Genomic DNA, 19,925 nt, shown 5'->3' on the forward strand with positions numbered 1-19,925 from the left:
TTTAACGGATAAAGTATCCAATTACACAGAATCCTAAGCAGATACTAACTTGAGCTTAAGTCCTCCTCAGCTCTTTATTTGAATGTCTATAGAAAAATCAGATGTCTCAACCTTGTTGTATGCAGTTAGGGAGAGTTATCCTTTCCTTGTTTCATTTCAAAGGAAGAAGACAGCTTTTTAAAGCACACTACTTTCAAGATCATCTACATGGATTTTTTTTGCTTTTGACTCTGTTTTGCAAAGTAGCTGTTATGCAGGTTTATCGTCTGGGAGATGCAGATTGTTTTTCCCACATTGATTTTTGATATCCAGCCAGTTAAACCTAGAAGCTGATTTGTTTTTTCAATTGGATGGGGAACTTTTTAAATGAAGGTTAAGCGCTGAATTGAACATTGCTTTGTCCTTCCTACATATATGTAAGAAAAAACAGTGATCAGTGGGGAAAGTCAGTGGCCATGTCTGAGTTCCAGATGTTACTTGTACATCAATCCATTTCATCCAAAAGCTGTGGTATAGAGTGTCAGTGGAATTAGTGTGATTGTTGGTTAATGACAGCTTTTAATGTGCTTGAGCAAACAGGAAAATTGTTATGTGTGGAAAACTGAGTAGACACAAATAAAAAAATAACAATATCAAAACATAATTGGAAGCTGTTAACCTGGTCCTGGCATAAGAATATGCATAGATCAATCCTAGCATCTACTGAAAGAGTTCCAGAGTGAGAATTATGTCTTTTGCCCTCTAGATTTTGCTATTTCAGTATAAGCAACCCATCCTCTTTTAGAGCAAAACACAATGTTTTTCTTTGAAATTTTGCTGACTGAGATGGCTGTTTGGAATGGTGAGAGTCTTGTAGCCTGCACAGGACTAATAACCTGCTATTTCTCTTTTTGGGACTTGATTTTTTTTACACTGCTGGGCATTTGTATTGCATTGCATTAACATTAACCCAGCTGGATTTTCCTATGTATTTGATACGGTCAATGATAAAATTCTGTTTCACCATAAAAGCATGCTACAGCTAGTGCAATTGCACCGAAATGATTGTCACTATTGACACCTGCTCCTCTATCAAAGAGTCCTCATTTGTTGCATCCCTGAGGGATCTATATAGCCTGTGTTCTCAACATCAATTCAAAGACTAGGTGAGAGTGTCAATCAAGAGGTACAGAAGTGTCTGCAGTATACAGGTGTTCTCCATCTTTACCCTATCCATCACAAGAGGCTTAATGCATTGGGATGGATTGTTTTGTGACTGAGTCTCAAAAAGGCTCCCTAAAATAATAGCTTAGTTCCTAGCTCAGCTACAGGTTTCCTGAGTGTAGATAAGTTTCTAATTTGATCTTACTTTCTCTTGCTCTTTTTTTTTTTTCCTTCTTTTAAAGTCAGTTTTCCACAGAACAGTCTATGACCCAACAGTAAATAAATTGAAGATTTACTTCCTGTTGGGTATGCTCCTTCAGAGACAGTGTTTGAAGGCATATTCTGGCCATGAGTACTTCAGGCAGAAGCATTCAGAGTGCCGTAAAACATGCTGAAATGTTGTTTTCTTTTTTCTTTTGTTTGTTTTAAAGAGAATATGTATTATATCTGCCACAATAGTTGCAGAATAGTTTGCACCTTTAACATTCATCTGGCAAAAAAAGTTGTATAGAACAACTTAAATGGTCTACCAGCAATACCCATCAATGATAAGCATTTAGAAAACATTTGCGTTGCCGTAAGTAACTGGATTCCACAGATACTATAGAGTCATAATTGCACGTAGTTTATACTGAGAACAGGAATGGGAACTTTTGCTAATTGATACCGTGATGAGCCTCTTCATCTTTTAAATAAAATTAAATTATCATGAAAATAAATCCCAGATTTAAATTAATTAATATTTGAGATAGAGATTAAATGGTTAATATTTTCAAGACTCTGAAACAAATTATTGAAATATTTTTACATATATATTAAAATGAAGAGCATAAATATATTTGGACTAAGTCAGCTCTGACATAAGAATAAAAAAAAATTGAGACCCTTCTCATAGATGCAAGAAGTGTACCATGTCTTATTTATATGACACATACAGCATTTCAGAATGATAAAATAAACACCTTGACAAAGCAGTTATAGATTCAATAAAAATATGTCAGAATTCGTTGTTTTTCTTTTTCTATAGTATTGTCATTTGTCTTGTTTTTTTGTTGCAAGTGGTATTTGGGGAAATAAATTATACACAAGAACTTCATGCTATTTTGTGAAGACTATTTGAGCTCACTTCTTGGAAGTGTTTAGTACATAGCCTTTTACATAGGAAAAAAAGTACTATTTTTAAACTGACATTCTGTACTGCACAGCATGAATTATATTAACCTCTTAGTTGGTCATCCCCAACTTGAGTATTATTACTTAATGATGGCTAATGTCAAGAAATTTATATTGCCTGGTAACGCAGTATACTCATTCAGAATGAAATTGTATAGTTTAATACAAGTGTCTCTAATGGACATGAACAGGTGTGTTTTTCTTGGGTGTTTTTCAATCTAAACACTTACACTCATGACGAAGATGTTGTCATGGTGGTGCGACCCAGTTACTGATGCTTAAATTGATAACCCTACTTAGGATTGTATTTTTGCATCAAAAAACCCACTTAGAGTAAATATAATGAAGACTTGAAAATAAATACTTGAACCAAATACCAACAGAATAGCAGTCAGCAATGAAAAATGAATAAATGTCAACCCGTCAAATACATCAGCTGTATGTCAGTCTGTATCACAGTATAGCTACTTTCTCACATGCTTTTTTTTTTGCTTTACAATGTGGCTACTGAATTTTGATATGTATTTGAAATGTAGTAACTCAACTGTTAACTGAGTGTAGAATAAAAAGCCTTATAATACAGTTAATTCTATTTTAAAATCTTTTCCGAGATATTTTATTTGAAGTGGTAGCTACAAAATTTTGAACACAATACCTATGTATATTTATACCAGAATACAAAGGTGCAGATTTATGCTCATATATTTGCAAAATAATTTTGTGGTATTATTTTGCTTCCTTAAGTGTAGTTACCTACTCTACAATGAGTTTTTAGAAGCTATTAGATTACAGAGCCTTTTGAGGCTGTGTATGGTGTATTCTCATTTTCTTAATATGATTTAACCGTTTTATGTATTGGTTGCTCTTGCTTTTGTTATTAAGGGGAAACACTATTTGAATTTTAAAGACTTCTACTAAAAACAGAAATGTGAAATGCATTTCAAAAGAAAACTAGGAGGGGGCAGGAAATGTATTATCTCCTTAGACATGAAAACTTCAGAAAAACACATGTACTGTTTTTCTTAAACTGTTGATTCACAAAAGTCATTATTGAAATATATTTATAGTTCTTTCAGTGTTCTGAGAATTGTTGTGTGTTAAAAATATTTTAAGAAGTGGCTAGAAGTGGGTTGAGGAGGGCATAAATGTTGACAAAGTGATTTCAAAATGAATCAGCTAATGCATCAAGCTTCTGTCTTGTATTTCAAGCCTCATCTGTGGGCATCATTTGACTATCTAAATACAAAGACGTTTAAAGAAAAGTATTCTTGCAGGAAATTAAATAAGTCTGAATAACTACATTTAAGGACTGAGTGCTTTTCGGTTTGTTATGTCTTACTTTTCAATAAATACGTCTGCTGCTTGTTGTTAGTGGGGAAATTCTACCAGGAATTTTTCCATTTTCAAGATAAGAGGATACATAATTGAGGACATTTGTTCCCTCAAAGCTGATTCTTCTGTGGACCATCAATTCAGCTCCCTGTCTCTACTCAGCCAATAGCATTCATTGCTTTATACATAAAAAATAAATTTTAGGCTGTTCTCTTTTATTTCAAAATGTGGAAAGATGAAGACACTATACAACTCAGGATACTCAGAAATTTTAACCAATATGAACTTTATTTATCCAGAAATGCCCTTCATGTTAGTATTACTTTCAAGATGTTTGTTAAAAGTTCTTAAAGTCTCTTCCTCCTTTATTCATTTTCAGCTCCATAACCTGCTACCAAGATAGGTAATCTTCATTTTCTTCACTTTGAAAGTAAAACAACAGAAGATGATAGAATTAAAAGGCTACTTGCAGACTTGACTTTTTCTTAGAAAGACTGGAATGCTTTTATGATCCTCTTGAAAGTGTCAGAATTATTACATAAGGCCCTCCACATGGAGAGGTATTTCAGGGCAAATTGGCTTAGAAAGAAAATAATGGAAATACATAGAAAGTATTTCTTTCCACTGCCTAAAAAATACTGTGTGAAAGCTTTTAATGTGTTAGCAGTAGCATACAGCAGAAAGTCCATTCAGAGTTCAGATCACAAACTAAATTTGCGTCTTCAGTCTTTTGCTTTGTTTCATGCTTGTGTGATTCCACTGATGTCAGAATATAGTGTGTAATTGGATGGAGAATCAGGTTGTCTTGAACTGCCTACCTCTCTGTCTTCCACTTTCTGAAGCATTTCTTAAACAGGAGGCATTGTATTCTAGTAGATTATTTCCTTCAATGAGTGGGACTCTACAAAAGTGATGCAAGGTAGAGCAGATTTTCCACATTTTTTGTTCTTGAAGTCTTTATTTGCATGTTGCCCGTGCAACATGGTGTCATCTACATATATCTATTTGGCAGTTCATCAGGATGGCCTTATCCATGGATCAGCACTCTGAGACACACAGTAGCATTAGTGTTGGTGCTCTGGTTTGAGATGGTCAAGTCTGTAATTTCAACAGCTCTGTAAGGGACTCTTTAAGGGTTTAGGAAAAAATAAAACCTCATGTTCTTTTGACACTGAAGCATGAATCTGCTTCAGAACAGCCATTGCACTTTTTTTTTTTTTTAAAAGAAAGAGTTTAATAGCTTCCTCCATTGCTATCATGAAAGTGGTCATTCTGACAGCTGTCTTGTCTTTCTAGTGATCACCAGAACTTTCAGAGGGAAGATTGTCATCTCTTAGGATATTGTCAGAGTAGACACCTAAGTTAGCAGCAAACAAGCTAGCTTTTAAGCAAGAAGCCCAAAACAACACTGCTGCACATTGCTGAGGCAAGTCTAACTAGCTTAAGCACAGTACCACGTGCAGTGACTATGTTTCTTCTGGGACCTGTATTTTTAAGAACACCTGACTGCACCATATAGGTAGGCCAGTTTCTTCAGAGCATACTCTGTGTATAGTACATAATTGTTTAGTGTACCCATGACCTATGTGATTTTGTGAATAAGCAAGTGTTGAACAAGATATAAAACATCTTCCACCTGTTGTTTGAAGGCTTGTATTATTATCATTTAGCAAAGTCCAAAACATACTAAGTCATGTAAATATGACAGTAAACACACTGAAATGTATGAGCATTAAAATCCTGAAGAAAATGAAATCAACTAGACCAGATCCAGAAACTTGCATAAAAATGCTTAAAAACCAGAAATCCGAGGATCAACACTTGTTTTTTCACTTGCTTTTATTCCCCACTCCATGCATCAGCCTGACAGTCTGGTTGTATTCACCCCTTTTTATCATTTTGCAAACTGTCATGTCCCATTTATAGTATATTGACAGACTGATTCTCAAAGGAAAGAGAGTTTTGTTTACAGACAGTTTTGATTATCAGAGAATGGCCTGCTTAGCAATCAGTTACCCTCCCCACATCTATTTAATCTAGCTACACTTAATGTGGGGAGAAAAGGTATGCTATTGTGCATGTATGTAAGTAGATTTATATTGAACACAACCCCATTGAAAGGGGTCCACTTAGAAAATTTCTCTGAGTGTGTCATCTTCTTATTTGTTCTAAATTTGGAAGAATTCTCGGGCCGGAAGCTGGTCATTAGACCCCAACAGCTTACCATAGGTGATGACTGCATCTACTTTCAGCATGTCAGAAAGGAAGGGCTATCACTCATCTATTGAGGATAAGCACAGTGTAGAAATTTCTGGGAAATATTAATTGTTTATAGTTATTTCATTTGAATCCAAACATATGTCCTCAGCTGCTGACAAACAGGTCCTACAAATCCAGGAAGACTTTTTAAAAGACCTTTTCTACTCTGTGTGCACACAGAAATATTTCTTAAGACTTTTTACTAAGCAATTGGTCTGTCGGAGAGCTCAAATGAAGTGAAATCTGCCTCTGGCAGTAGCTCCTTTGATGCAGTTATGTGGACCGTTCTGCTTCCGTGGTTCCTTAGCTGTGGGACTCAGTCATCTTTTTCTGCTCTTTTAGAGAGCTGCAATAGGTAGCTAAGTAAATAAACTTGTAATAGACAGGCAGCCTTGATTTTGCTTCCTAATTTCTCAAGTAGAAATTAATCACAGAGCTAAATACCCTAGGCAAAACAGTTTCTCTGGTAGCCTTTACCTGTAGGAGATGGGATTTTAAATGGAATAGCACATCCATGTCCACAATATTTCAACCTTCATTGTAGCCAGAAGTCTTAATGCTTTCTTGATTTATGACAGAAGTTAATTTTAGGTTTTTTTAAAAAAGCCCAGCTAGGCTAACCATTTATATTCTTCTATCAGACAGGAGTAAAAGTCCTTCTGGTTAGTCACTATTCTTAAGTTTGTTTTTTTTTTTCTAGAGAAAATGAAAACTTGCTTTTTAAAATATGAATGTACTCATTCAGTACTTTCTACTAGGTGTTCCTGAATTTCTTAATCAAATCATAATGTTCCAAATCTTTGACATTTTCTCTCTGCTAATAAATGCCTTGTGTGTTTTAATACAGTTTCACATTTTATCCGCATATGAGGAGTTTTATTAACTGGTACAAAATACTTGATTTAGAGAATGCCTTTCTGCAACATCATTTTAAGGTCCTTAACATTTTAATTATATCATTGTATTTGAGGAGCTTACACATAGATTGCAAAACTTAAAAATAAGTGGAAGAAATTTAATTTGAGCTTAACATTAAAAGTGTATGAGTGAGTCATTTTAGATATGAGGTTAATAGATTGTTCTAGCCTAGCTTATTTGCTGTCCACTAGAGGACAGCACTGCTTTTGTATGTAAGTACTGTAAAATTGAAAATATGTGCAACATTTTCATTGAAAAACAAACAGGAACCTTCTGAGCCAGTTGTGTAAACAGAAAACATTTAACATTTAAAACTAACCGAAGAATATCTCTGATTTCAGAGATCTCTGAGCAATTGTAATAATCTATTATATTTGTGTGAGGTAACTTACTTTCTTGAAATTAATTTTGGTTTTAAGCAAATTAAAATTTATAGCCTGTTTTAAAAAATGGCTGTATGTAATTCTCAAACACTTGCCATGTTAAATGCCTCATTCTTTAAGAAAAATGAAAATAATAGAGGAGAAAACAAAATAGACTATTACAATTATAGTTTTTTAGGTATGAGGACCAAAAGCTTTTATTCAAGCTTTTAGGGGGAGATAGAAAAACATATGTATAAAAAATGCTGAAATTTTTTAACTAATGGTAAATTTTGAATAAAAAGTTCATGCAACATCTTTTTGAATGTGTAAAGTAGAGTTGTGTGTCAGACAGTTAGCTCAGAGGACTCACTTGCATTCCTGCATTTTTGTTAGAGATAACAGTGCAACTGCTCACTGGCAAGTGAGGACAAACTCAAAATCCATTTTGACAATAGAGCTAAAAATGACAAAAAATATTGTGCAGACGTGATTGCAAATTACAGTGTTATGATTTTATTAAACTAGATAATGGTTAAAATCGGAAATAATTGAATTATGGTAATGAATTATGTATTTTGAACTATTTATTCTAAGGTGATATTAAAATAGCATGAAATGTACTGGAAAAAAAGAAAACATCAAATTATCACAATATTATTTTTAAAATAAAAATGGATTGAATTATGCTAAATAAGGGGTTTTTTCTCATTAAAATCACCAGATTAAGAGAAAGATACTTTTTGTGAGTATATTGCTGCTTAGGTTTTAATATTAAACGTACACTATTCCCAGCTCAGAACTAATACATAGTAATGCTATTCTGAATCCTTCTTTTTCACATTCTAAGGCTTACTCAGAGAATAAATAGAAGCAGTTAGTAATTTAGCCAGTTTTTAGTTGAAGTGTTAATTATGAAGTGAAGCCTGTACATAGAAATTTTCAGAGGAAGGTGAAGATTCAGAGTACTAAAACTATAAACATTTTTGTTGTGTATTTGATACACTGGAAAGTACTTCATAGCTGTTCATTTTATATTTAGAAATTGAAGACTAATTCATGGCAGTATTTTTTTCCCTTTGAATATATTCATTGCATAACTTGATTACACATTTGTCAACTTTGGGCTAATTATTTTTCTACATCTAGGGCAGAGCATTGCATCTTCTGATCGTCTTTCTTACTAATAGGATTCTGACTGCTTCAGCAGTCAGTAATTGAAGGATTCGTGTACAAGATTTAAAGAAAGGACGGAGGGAAAAAAAAAGTTTTAGCCTCCATAGGCCATTGTCACTGTTTCTGCTAAGCAGTAGAACAGAAAAAAGAAGATAAATTAGCTCGAAAAATCAAAGAGGAGGAAGAGCACCCGACAGGAGAAGATGCCGGTTTCAGTGCTGTTGAATTATGTGTAACAAACCCTGCTCTGCTGTAAACAAATGTCTCCAGAGTGAATGTTAAGGTGTAAATTTACTTTCTCACATGTTGACTTTTAAAGAGCAGATTTTGAGTGATTTACTTTGCTGCTGTTTGTTCTTTGATGTGGAATCTTCATAACCTTTGTCCATAAAAATGTTCCTTGTATAATGTAGCTATCTTCTGTCTACCAATAAAGGAAAAGTAACTGCTAGTCTGTAGTTAGGCTAGTCATCTTTACAAAGCCAGCGTTTGGCGAATGCCGTCACATTTTAGTATCTGGTACTCTGTTTTCCCCTTTATATCAATTATAAGTCAAATATTTCAGAGTAATAATCATTCACAAAGCTTATTTTCATGGAAAGTGATCAAGAATGCATACTTGAAAGACTGAATGACTTTCTAAATATATACAGTACTTTATTGATGTTGATTTGTAATTTGACTCTCAATATGTTTTTTTTTACCTGCTGATAGGTACAATATTTATGTTAAAAACATCCATGAACTCCTCCTCTTTTAAAGAAAAAAAAAATGCCGGTATGCAGAATATGCATATATATCTCACATTATTATGTTTCTAGTCTCTCCTGATTTTTTAAAATGGGAAAAGTATTAACAGCTGCAAATCTTCCTGGCTATTTTTAATGATGTGAAATCAGGTTTAGAATACATATTATCACAGGAAGAAAACTAGAAAATAACTGCAGTGTAGTCAAAACAGCTATCTTGAAACTATTAGTGAATATTTGCTTCTGATTTCTGAATAGTATTCTTACTGACTTTCTCTTTTTTTCGTATTCACTGATGCATCCTTTGTTGCCACAGAACCATGTTCATAATAGAATGTCTATAGGACAATTTCTTTCTTTGAGATTTGCAAACAACCAGTTTACAAGCTTGATTTTGGTGTACTTCAGTGCAGTTTTCAAGGCTGATTTCAAGCCTATGAATTCTGATCAGTTTTATTATCTCTTTTTCTTTTTTTCTTAATTCTAATTCTTACCTTTAAGGCTGTATCGACTTTCAGAAAAAAGTAAAAAATACTTACTGACCTTGTAGAAGAAACAGAAATTTTTCACAAAGAGGAAATACCTACTATATAGAGTAATTAATTTTTTGCTGCTGGGTTTTTTAATGACTATCTAGTCTAAGTAGTTGAGCACAACACGCGTGTTGGAAAATCCACGTGGGCTTACGATATAAGGGTAAGCATCTAAATGCCATAACATTTACTTAGTCGAAAAAACAACTGTTAACCAAATCCTTCAATGACAGTATTTTAAAGTATTAATTAGAAAATCAGTTTTACTGTTAGTGTCTTGTAACCAAAAGTCAACTGTTTTGTGTTTTTATAGCTGTATTCAGTTTCACAGCATAACTTCCTTATTTTAAGGGACAGATTTTTGTTTCAAAGTTCAAAATCAGAAGTAAACCCATTGTGTGCTTGTTCTGTACACCCCTTTTTAATTGTGAAATAAGTAATCTTGTTTTGTTCAAAACTCTTTCTTCACTAAGCAATCTGGATCAGTGACCATTGATACAAACCAATTAGCCACTGCTAGGTGTGCATACTAACACTTTGTATTAAATTATCTGCGTATCAGACCTCTTTGCATCTTGCTAACCGTGTACAAACTCACATTTTATTGATTTTATGTGTTTTGCTCTGAGATACAGAAAAGTACTATTGATCTCCTATGTGATTTTTCAAAGCCACGAGTAAAAATATCAGCGCAAAACTCGTCTCTGATGCTTTGGGCCACCTTGGCTTTCACAGAATGCTTGACTTTGTATCACTTTCAGGTTTTAATAAAAGAGGGTAAAATCAAGCCTTGGGGCTATGAAACACAGCAGGAGTGCCAACTACTAACCTATTTATGTGCATGCTCAGACATAATCTGCTTCTGTGTTGTCCCAGGACACAACTGTTAAGTAAATAAAGTGACTATTGTTTCTATAATTATCCCTCTGTGAAAATCAACAAGAGAAATAGTGATCTTCTAAGTCAGTGCAAATAGATAAAGTCACTGATATAACTAGCTAAATAGATAATTTTTATACTAGTAACATTGTTTTAGAACCTCCTATTAAAGGAAGTGGTCTTTGAATGTATGTATAATCCAGACAAAAGAAATAGATTGACCTGTGATGGGCAACATTACAGAAGTGCCTCATGTATCCTTAATTAGTATAATGTGTTATGAGATTTTGATATGCTTAGTTTAAAAAGAAAAAAGACAGAAATTACTTCTCGTTTAAAGAGAACCTGCTTCTTGCTTAAGTGGCTAATATTTTAATTAAGTCTGGAGTGAAGTTTTTTGAGTATCTCCTGATAAACTCCCTCCTTTATGTTGATGGTAATTAAACAGATCCCCAAGGGCTTGGGTAGGCGCTTTGCAAGGCCCATGCTAATTGTCAGACATGAGACACTGACCAGTTGGTTTGCTCTTGAATAGCCCACAGCATGCTGTCAGCCCAGCAGTTTGATTTTTCTGTATTGTGAGCTGTTGTCAGGGCTAACTGGGTCCTATTGTGGCTGAAGATGTTGCACAAATTGAGGCAGATGGCTCTGATTCAGACACGTGTCATTCAGAAAGAGGAGAGGAGATTGGCCCTGCAAAGTGGGGTCAGACTGGGTCACAGACCTGCTCTACACTTGTTAGTGTTTTCAAAAGCCCATGTGCAGCAACTTTGTTGTTGTCGAGTAACCAAGGGGTGGGAGGAAGGCAAAAAAAGCATGGTGTGTTCCTTGTGGGGAAGATAGAAACTTGCCATCCTCTTCCCTCCAGTCTCATGGGCCTGACTGTGCATGCAGAATGAATTAACAGGATTGACAGAAGTTCATTGTGCCTAAAATGGCTTTTCAGTCAATTGTGGTGCTTAAAAGGCTAGTTTTGCTTTTAATTCCATGTAATTAGTGGATTCTTCATGTCTTGGAATTTTGTAACAGTGCATTAGTCTGAACTTTTTGTTTATCTGGGGGGCAGGGGGAGGTATTTGCTTTTAGGATTTTTCAGAATTGTAAAATATCAGGCACATTTTATGGTTAAATATTCTGGAGATAAATTCACTGATGGAATGGTTTGGTGTCTTAGTAGCATTTCAAATGATCATGTTGGATGTTTATAACTGACTATTTCTCATTTGATTTGACTCACAAAGTGACTGGAGGATAGATTTTTCTGACGGTACAGCAATTCGGCTTTTTGGAAGCATTCTACTACTCTGGGGCACCAAGTAATGATAGTTATCCGTGGAAAACTCCTTACAGCTGAATTAAGTTACCAGCGTGCAGGAGTGAGTAATGTAGATTAACTGAAAAGTGCGAATTTACATTTTTAATAATTATTAGTTTCTATTATTATAGACACCATTTTGGGTGTTACTCTTTTGTCCTTCTTAAATGCTAAAATATTTACCCAGTGCTGAACAAATTCTTTCTGAGGAATTTGTGGAGGTTTTATGGTTTATCCTATGAAATGGATTAATGAAATTGTAGGCATTTTATTATATTTGAGCTCATTTAACTTTTGCAGAAAGAAATATTAGCTGACCTTAAAATCCTCGGTAATTTTCCTTTTTTGCATTTTATTTTTCCTTTCCCCTCCAGGTTTGCAGCTAAGACTGCGCACAGTGGGTCACTGGTGCTAGTCACAGTGGAGCTGAAGGAGAGCTCTACAGCACAGCTCGTCATAAACACTGAGAAAACTGTGATTGGTTCTGTTCTGCTGCGGGAGCTGAAGCCTGTCCTGTCCCAGGGGTAACCTGCTTACATCTGGACTTCAGAATCTGGCACACAACAAAAGTGCATGGCATCCACTACTGCTGCCTTTCATTTATAATAATAGCCCTTCCATCTGGCAGTGGGGGAAGAATACACTCTTGACATTCTTGTCTTCTGCTTTAGAATGCTAGTGTGTATCTATCATGTATGCAAGTCCTTTCCTTTTTTTTCTGCTTGCTAACCAAAGAACATATATTTTACTGTCAGTTTTCTGCGCTTTTAAATATATTTCCCATTTGTTCTACCCTAGTCCTTCCCCCTCTGTGCCCTTCCCCCACTACCTTTATTCCCCACCCATTTTCCCCCCTGTAGTAGACAAATTCTAGATAATAAAGCTCAAGGGAAATCACTCTGCTTGGAAACTGAGTTAAAATGGCAGGTAGGTTCCAGAAACACATACAACAACTATGTGGTTCAGTGACTGGAGCATCTTTCTTATGAGGAAAGGCTGCGGGAACTGGGGCTTTTTAGACTGGAGAAAAGAAGATTGTGGGGACATCTCATTAATATTTACAAATATCTAAATGGTGAGTGTCAGAAGGTTGGGGCATCCCGTTTTTCTGTTGTATCCAGTGACAGGACATGGGGTAATGGAAAGAAGCTGGAACACAAAAAGTTCCATTTAAATGTAAGGAAAAACTATTTTGCTGTTCAGGTGAGGGAGCAGTGGCACAGGCTGCCCAGGGAGGGTGTGGAGTCTCCTTCCTTGAAGGTCTTCAAGACCCACCTGGACATGTTCCTGTGTGACCTGACCTAGGTGAACCTGCTTCTGCAGGGGATTGCACTAGATGATCTCAAAAGGTCCCATCCAACCCCTACCATTCTATGATTCTGCGATAAGCGTAAATATACAATAGGTAAAGGAAATTGATGTTTGCTTTCTGGAAATGCTTATAAGCTTGTACTTGTCTATTAAGAATGTTATTCACACTTACTGCCATTTTCTCAACTATTTCTGTTAAGATGCCAATAAAGTAGTGCTATGAGCAGAAGCGCCTTCTTTCTTTCTTGTTTTGGTGGCGTACTGATAATGATGATCGCCAGTATTGTGTATAACTGGTTGATCAAAAACTAACAAGGTTGGACATTGCATATGCATCAGCAAACTGTTCTTACAGAAGTGGCCAGTGTTTGTGATTCTGTTGTCATTTTCTGCTGTGCAGTTTCTTTTCTGTTAGTAAATAAAACCAGTAACTGCCTATTTTCAAATCAGAACATTCATAAAATACTGACTGAATTATTAGAAATTAGTATTACGTGAAATACTGATTATTTTCCTCTTGTGGCAGATAGTGTGGTCTGGTTTAATACATATTTCAGATCTTTAATCTGAAAATCTGAGAATAAAACATCTGAGATTAAACTGGGATTAAAATATCTCCCACATATGGCTAAACCAGGTCTCAATGCATAGAAGTACAAAGCCAACAACCATGTTTGTAGAGAAAACAAACAAGAATTGCTTCTTGTGCCACAATATAAATAAAAGTCAAACATAGTAATGTTGTCTAAGTCATATACATTGCTGAGTAATTTCTGCCTTCCTAGAGTACTTTATATACTTGAATAGTGAAATCCAGAAACGTCTATAGTAAGGACATTTGGGAGGTTTGCGGTATTTAAATTTTTCAGCACTTTGTGACTTGGACCAGTTTTTCAGTAACTCTTGATAAAGGAATCTGGGCTGACGGTGTGATTTGGAAATTTATGGTGGTCTCTCCAAAATTTGGAGAGAATTTTTCTTTAAAGATGGATATTTAAATAGTGAAGTAACTCTGCATGAATGAAGCTCATCTCTAAACATGAACCTAAACATGACCACATATACATAACTTACATTAATAATGGAATAATTCATAATAGTCATAATAGTCATAATTCAATAATCAAATAATCAATAATCATCATAATTCAATAATAATCATAATTCAATAATCAAATAGTCATAATTCAGCCAGTAAGCAGTAGTAAACAATAGTTTCTTGGCTTTGCTATTTATCATTTTTATTCAATTTGTTCCATACTTTTCATCATTTATAGAGGCATATTCAAGGTTATTAGGATGTGAAGTAGATCGTTAGTCTAAATTGCAATGTAGAATTCACTTTATAGGTATTTGCTTGCACCAGGTCACAGTAGCTCTACTGCTGTGGTCAAGTTTTTCAGTCAGGAGTGGTGCACTGTTAACCAGCCAGCTGCAGTGAGAATTTAGACCTGGGCAGCCTTGGAACATAGTACATGCGTGCCTGACTCAGGACCTGGGAGCATGGCTAAGGCGTTAGTATTGCCGAGCTGATAAGTTGGATTTGGAAGTATAGTTTAGGGAGTGTGACGTGAAGGTTAATTACTTGTGTTTTGAAGGGTTCAAATGCAATGGAAACTGCAGATAGGTAGGAAAAACATTAACAACTACAAACTGAAATATATTATAAGTAAGATATTTGGGTAGAATTTTATTAACTATTTAATTCTCTCCTGAAGAGAAAGGGGTTTTTTCTTCTTTTTTTAATAATCGAGTTTTCAAATTCAGTTATTCCAAAAAAACTCAAACTATTTAGAAGGAATAGGGCATGGGGAAGGTTTGTATGTTACTACACATGCCAGAATATAAACATAGCCTTGATGCATGACCGTCAAAATAACATATTTTTTTCCTCTTATCTTCCTTTCATATTTTACAATGTTTTGTAAAAGGATAACATATTTATTCCTGCATACCCTGCTTAATTCTAGTAACTAATTTCTAAATATAAATAGTAGAAACAGAAACGAGTCTAGAGCTAGGAACAAAATAATGGAAAATATAAATAGAATACAATGTGAACTGGTAGTGGAAGTATTGAAAGTTTTTTTAAAACATGGACATGATACAGTACTATACTAATAAATGGCGTAGAAAAAGATAAATTAGGCTTTCCTGATGATCTTTTCTACTTGAACAAGGTGGTGGTCTGTAACATTTCTAAAGCTATACATATAAATTGGAGGAAGGAATTAACTTTTTTTTCCATTTTTGAACACAACATATCATCCACTGTCACAAGATAACATGATGTTTACTAAAAGTGGAACAAAACTGGAACTCTTTGTTAGCAAAGGAAGATACGAATATGTATTGCGTAGGATACAAAAAACAATAAGGGCTGTAAATCCTCCAGATCTGAGGCTTAGGCTAACTACTGACACTTGGTGATAGGATGAAATCCTTTTGCATACTTTGTATTGGAATGGTCCATAACCATAATTTGTGTTAATATTTTTTTAAACATTAAATTATGGAACTGTCTAGTTTTACATATAGTATCTTACATGCTTGAATTAATTTTAACTTAGGCTTAAATGCCCAAACTAGGATTCTAGTAAGCAATGTACAGGTAAATTGAATCTTCCTAAGTCCTCATCTGACTTTGTGTGCCTGAAACAAGCATATGACGACTGGACTCTGTTCCCATCATTTTCTGTTAGTTTGTCTTCCTTTGCTTCCCCATATTTTTGTTTGTTTTATCATAAAGTGCATGGGTTTGTAACACTTACATTAAATGTTTTGTGGTGCAGACATCAGGTTTTACTGTGTTTGCACAGTGTTGTTTCATTGTAGGAGCCTTTGTGCAAAACCGTGATAAAGGCAGTGCTTCTGTTCATGTTATTTTATTCTTACCTCGTATGCTTGTCATGGTTTATATAGCACAGTCCATTGAACCTGTTTGGAAGAGAAAGAGATGGTGAATGCCACCATTACCAGTCCAACAGCTAACTGGTTTTGCTTCAGAAGGTGAACTACTCTTCAGGGAATGGTAACTCTGAGCGCATGCTGTGACTATACTGCCTCAAATCCTGATCCATTTAAATTGATGTGTACATTTTGGTGCATATACACATATCTTTACAAGTAACATTGTTCTAAACATCTTTTCCCCCCTATACAAATAGCAAAAGAGAAAGGGCAGAAGTAAGTTTTTCTGGTGTTCGTCACTGCTTTTCCAGCTCTCTTCAGGTCTCAATCTGCTCTCACTCTGTTCCTGGTGACCTGCCTCCTCTTTTGCACACCCTTCTTAGTGATGGCTTTCAGAGTAGAGGGAAGGAGGCAGCAGCTCTGCCCATAACATTATCTAATGGAGCACATACATTGTGAGGCACCACACACATCTTCATACCCCTCTCTGGCTCAATCCAGACACGGTTTTCCTCTTGATTGGAAGGATTTAGACTGATCTTACAAAAAAGAACAAACAAGCCACTCTGCTCCTTCAAGAAAAAGCAAGAGCTGTTGGAGTGCTTGGATCCTTCTCACCCCACCCCACCCTGTAAAAATGCTGGTGGACTCTAGACATGCAGTGGAAAGATTGGGAAAGGCTTCCTGTTGTACCAGCCATCACTTGTACCAGCCACTCAGCTTCTAGCTATGGAAAATGGGAAGTTGGTGAGGAAAATGGCTAGTAAAAGCAAGGGAGCCCTTTGGTGTTTCCAGCTGCCCTGCAGACATTCAGCCTTATCTTGGACCATGGGATGCTCACCAGCTCAGGCTCATGGTGGCACCTCCAGTCTGGCAGCTAGGGCAGAGTAGGCATTGGAGGCATAAGGAGGGCAAGAGCCTTGGGAAAGGCAGTGGTGGTTCTTCTGCTTCTGCAACACATCACATCTGACCAAAATATCTGTTCCTCATTGCCTCCAAGCACCAGCGTCAGCCACATGCCATGCATGTACCCAATGCGTCTATGTTCAGAAGGCTTTGAGAGCTGCGCAGCCAGGGATACCAGCAAGTAGCAATGACTACAGTTGCCCCTCGAGATGAGGCCTGGAAGCTGTAGCTTCCCAGGGCAGGTGGAGCCGCCCCTGCCCACCCTGCGGCCACCCCAGTGCCCACCCTGGGCCTGCTCCCACAGCCAGGACAGCAGGCAGCCTACCTGGGCGAAGCAGGAAGGCAGGCGGGCTGGAGGCAAGGCAGCAAGGCCTCTTTCCTGGGCTGCAGAGGCATGAGTGACATGGGATTATGGCTTCCAGAGAGAGCTGAAGATTTCACAGAGGTTTGTAATTAAATCCCAAGTGGAGGAGAGGTGTGGGCTGAACGCCGTTGGCTAGGTGCAAGGCCTTACTGTTGTGACAGCCTCCACTCCCAGCAATGCTGAGCAGACCCATGTGGGTGCTGTGGCTTTGCAAGGGGCAGCTGGCTCTACCATGGAGCACTGCAGACCTCCAGATCTTCTGAATGGTACTTGGAAGTAACTCACTGTAGGGAACAATTCCTTCTCATTGCGGACTGGATTTCACACACAGAATTTATTGTTTATTATTTCCCATCATTTTAATTTTGTTTGCCCTGATTTTGTAAATTTGTGGATATTTAGGCATTTAGTTGCACTCTGCATGTGCATCAGTATACCAGAACTTGGTGAGTCCTGTTTGGAAAGTAAATGGTATTCTGTATGGCTCTAAAGCATCAGTTGTGAAGGAGGTAGAAAAAATGAGAGATTTACCAATTCAGTTGGGTTTTTTAGACTGGTTATTCCAATTCTGATAAAAAGCAGGTATCCATCCCATGTAGTACCATTGATTCTTTCCTGAGTTGTCTGTCTTTTAATGTTTGCAGACCTATGCTATAAAGCAAAACAGCAGGATGATTTAGGTTTAAAGATCCCATAACCATTTCTGTGAGGCTGCAGTGTTTTAATGGGATTTGGAGTTGGTTTTGGTGATCAGATCATTTCACTGACAGGCCTTGGAGCACAACCCTCTGGACATTTTGATTCAGTACAAGTAAGTGAGGGTACAGGCTGGTGAGACAGAGAGAGGAGCCTTTTTTGTTGTTCTTGTCCTCACAGTACCATGCCAGAACAGCACTAAAGTAGCTTCTTTTATTGGGAAAAAATTTTTAAAAATTGAACACTTCTTTGACATTGAGTCCAACAGAAACTGCTTTGTGACAGCTGTATCTGTGGGCCTCTGCCAATGCCTGGGTCTGGACAAAGTTAGTTGGTGGCTCAGCTTCACGTAATTAAAAGTCATTCTGATTTCCGCACTGTGCTGTAATTGCTAAAAAAACACGTTATTTGATGATTAAGATTCTGGAGTGAATTGTGTTCTTTTGGGTTCTTGCACTGTTCCTCCATCAGGGACTTAGTTTCAGCGGTGTGCAGCTGCTGGAGTTGATTTACAGTGCTGTGGCTGTGGCTAGTCATAAATAAATCCTCTTATATAGTTGTTATGAACACCTGTTAGATCATCTGTCAGCAAAGCGCTGTTCACATTTATCATGGTGCGGTAGTTATTTTACCTCAATCCATTTCCAACTGACTCGGCCTCCATCACTGGATTACTATTACCACACCATAATCGCTCGTTTCCACTCCATGTTACAACTTGCAGATAAAAGATTTCACTACTTGGCCAAATTTCATAAATAAAGGAGCAGTTCAGTGCAGTAAAAGTTTATTTTTGTCATCATTTGTCACCCCATTATTCTATAAATCAAATGGAATAGTGCTATTGCTAGCTCAGGCGTTGCTGTCAGCCCTAGGCATGGAAATGGTCCATTTCTTCTTTTTAGATGAGATGACATGTCTTTCAGACTTAACTGGCTTATGGCTTTGTTTCACCCATTTTATTTTATCGCCCCTTCAGAAAAATCCTGGGGGACCAAAGAGACTAAAGGAGTAAAATGGAATCAGAAAACACAGTAAAACATGCTGCTTTAGCCATGTTATGTACATTTCCCTCCCCCACAATCATTCATTTACAAACTCCTCTGCAAAAGTAATGGATCTGGTTATAAACAGCCACTCAATGCATCCTCTGTCTTTGCACAAATTTTATCACTCATGTCAGAACCCTGGGACCAAAAGAGCTCCAGTGAGGGTGCTCCGAAGTCCTGGTAATGAGTCTGCTCCTAAATGGACTTCTCACCTCTGCAAGGGTGTGTCATGAGATTGTGCTTTTGTTTTGGAAGTCTGCTCCGATGACTTGCGTTTGGGGGTCTGAACCATGTAATAACACTGCACTGTGCCTTGCTACACAACTTCACAATCAAAACCCTCTCGATATTTCCTCGTGCCTTCCCAGGTGCAACATCCACAGAAGTGCTGTTTGCCTTTTTGGTTTTTTCAATTGTTTCTTAACTGTAGCTGTAAAATCTGCTCCCGAGACATGCCTTGATTTTTTGGCCCTGTGTCTATTGCAGACATTTGGGGTTTGCCTGATTTACTGAAAAGTGAGGAGATGGATCTCAGACTAAATTCTGAAGTAGGCAATATTCCTTGGTTTAAAAAGAGCAGAGTAGGATGGTGATAAAGGGATGGGGTAATAGAAAAGGGTTTATAGTTGATATTATACTTCTGAGTTGGTTCTAATTCAAGTTACATTCTTCATAGTCATTATGTAGCTCATAAATTCAATAAAGTGTTTTACTATTACTATAAAAATGACAGGAGGGGGGTTTTATGTTGTAAGTTTCGTTAGTTGCTCTTCCTGTTTTATGTTGAAGTTCTCTGGCCATTATGTCATTAAACTCCTTGAAGTCTGAAGGGCTCAGGCCTCTCCATTTC

General features: G+C 36.6%; 1 protein-coding gene across 3 annotated transcripts in view; it reads left to right on the forward strand.

The window, feature by feature from the left end:
* The window catches only part of AP3B1 (adaptor related protein complex 3 subunit beta 1), a 157,994-nt gene extending 144,615 nt beyond the window's left edge, over positions 1-13,379 (forward strand). For all 3 annotated transcript variants that reach the window (XM_062017754.1, XM_062017752.1, XM_062017753.1), the window contains exon 27: positions 12,214-13,379. In XM_062017754.1, coding sequence (XP_061873738.1) covers positions 12,214-12,367 — 154 coding nt within the window. In that variant the 3' untranslated portion in view covers positions 12,368-13,379. The remainder of the gene's footprint in view (positions 1-12,213) is intronic.
* Positions 13,380-19,925: the final 6,546 nt, after the last annotated feature.

This window comes from Colius striatus, chromosome Z (genome assembly GCF_028858725.1).
Source record: "Colius striatus isolate bColStr4 chromosome Z, bColStr4.1.hap1, whole genome shotgun sequence".
Classification (NCBI taxonomy): domain Eukaryota; kingdom Metazoa; phylum Chordata; class Aves; order Coliiformes; family Coliidae; genus Colius; species Colius striatus.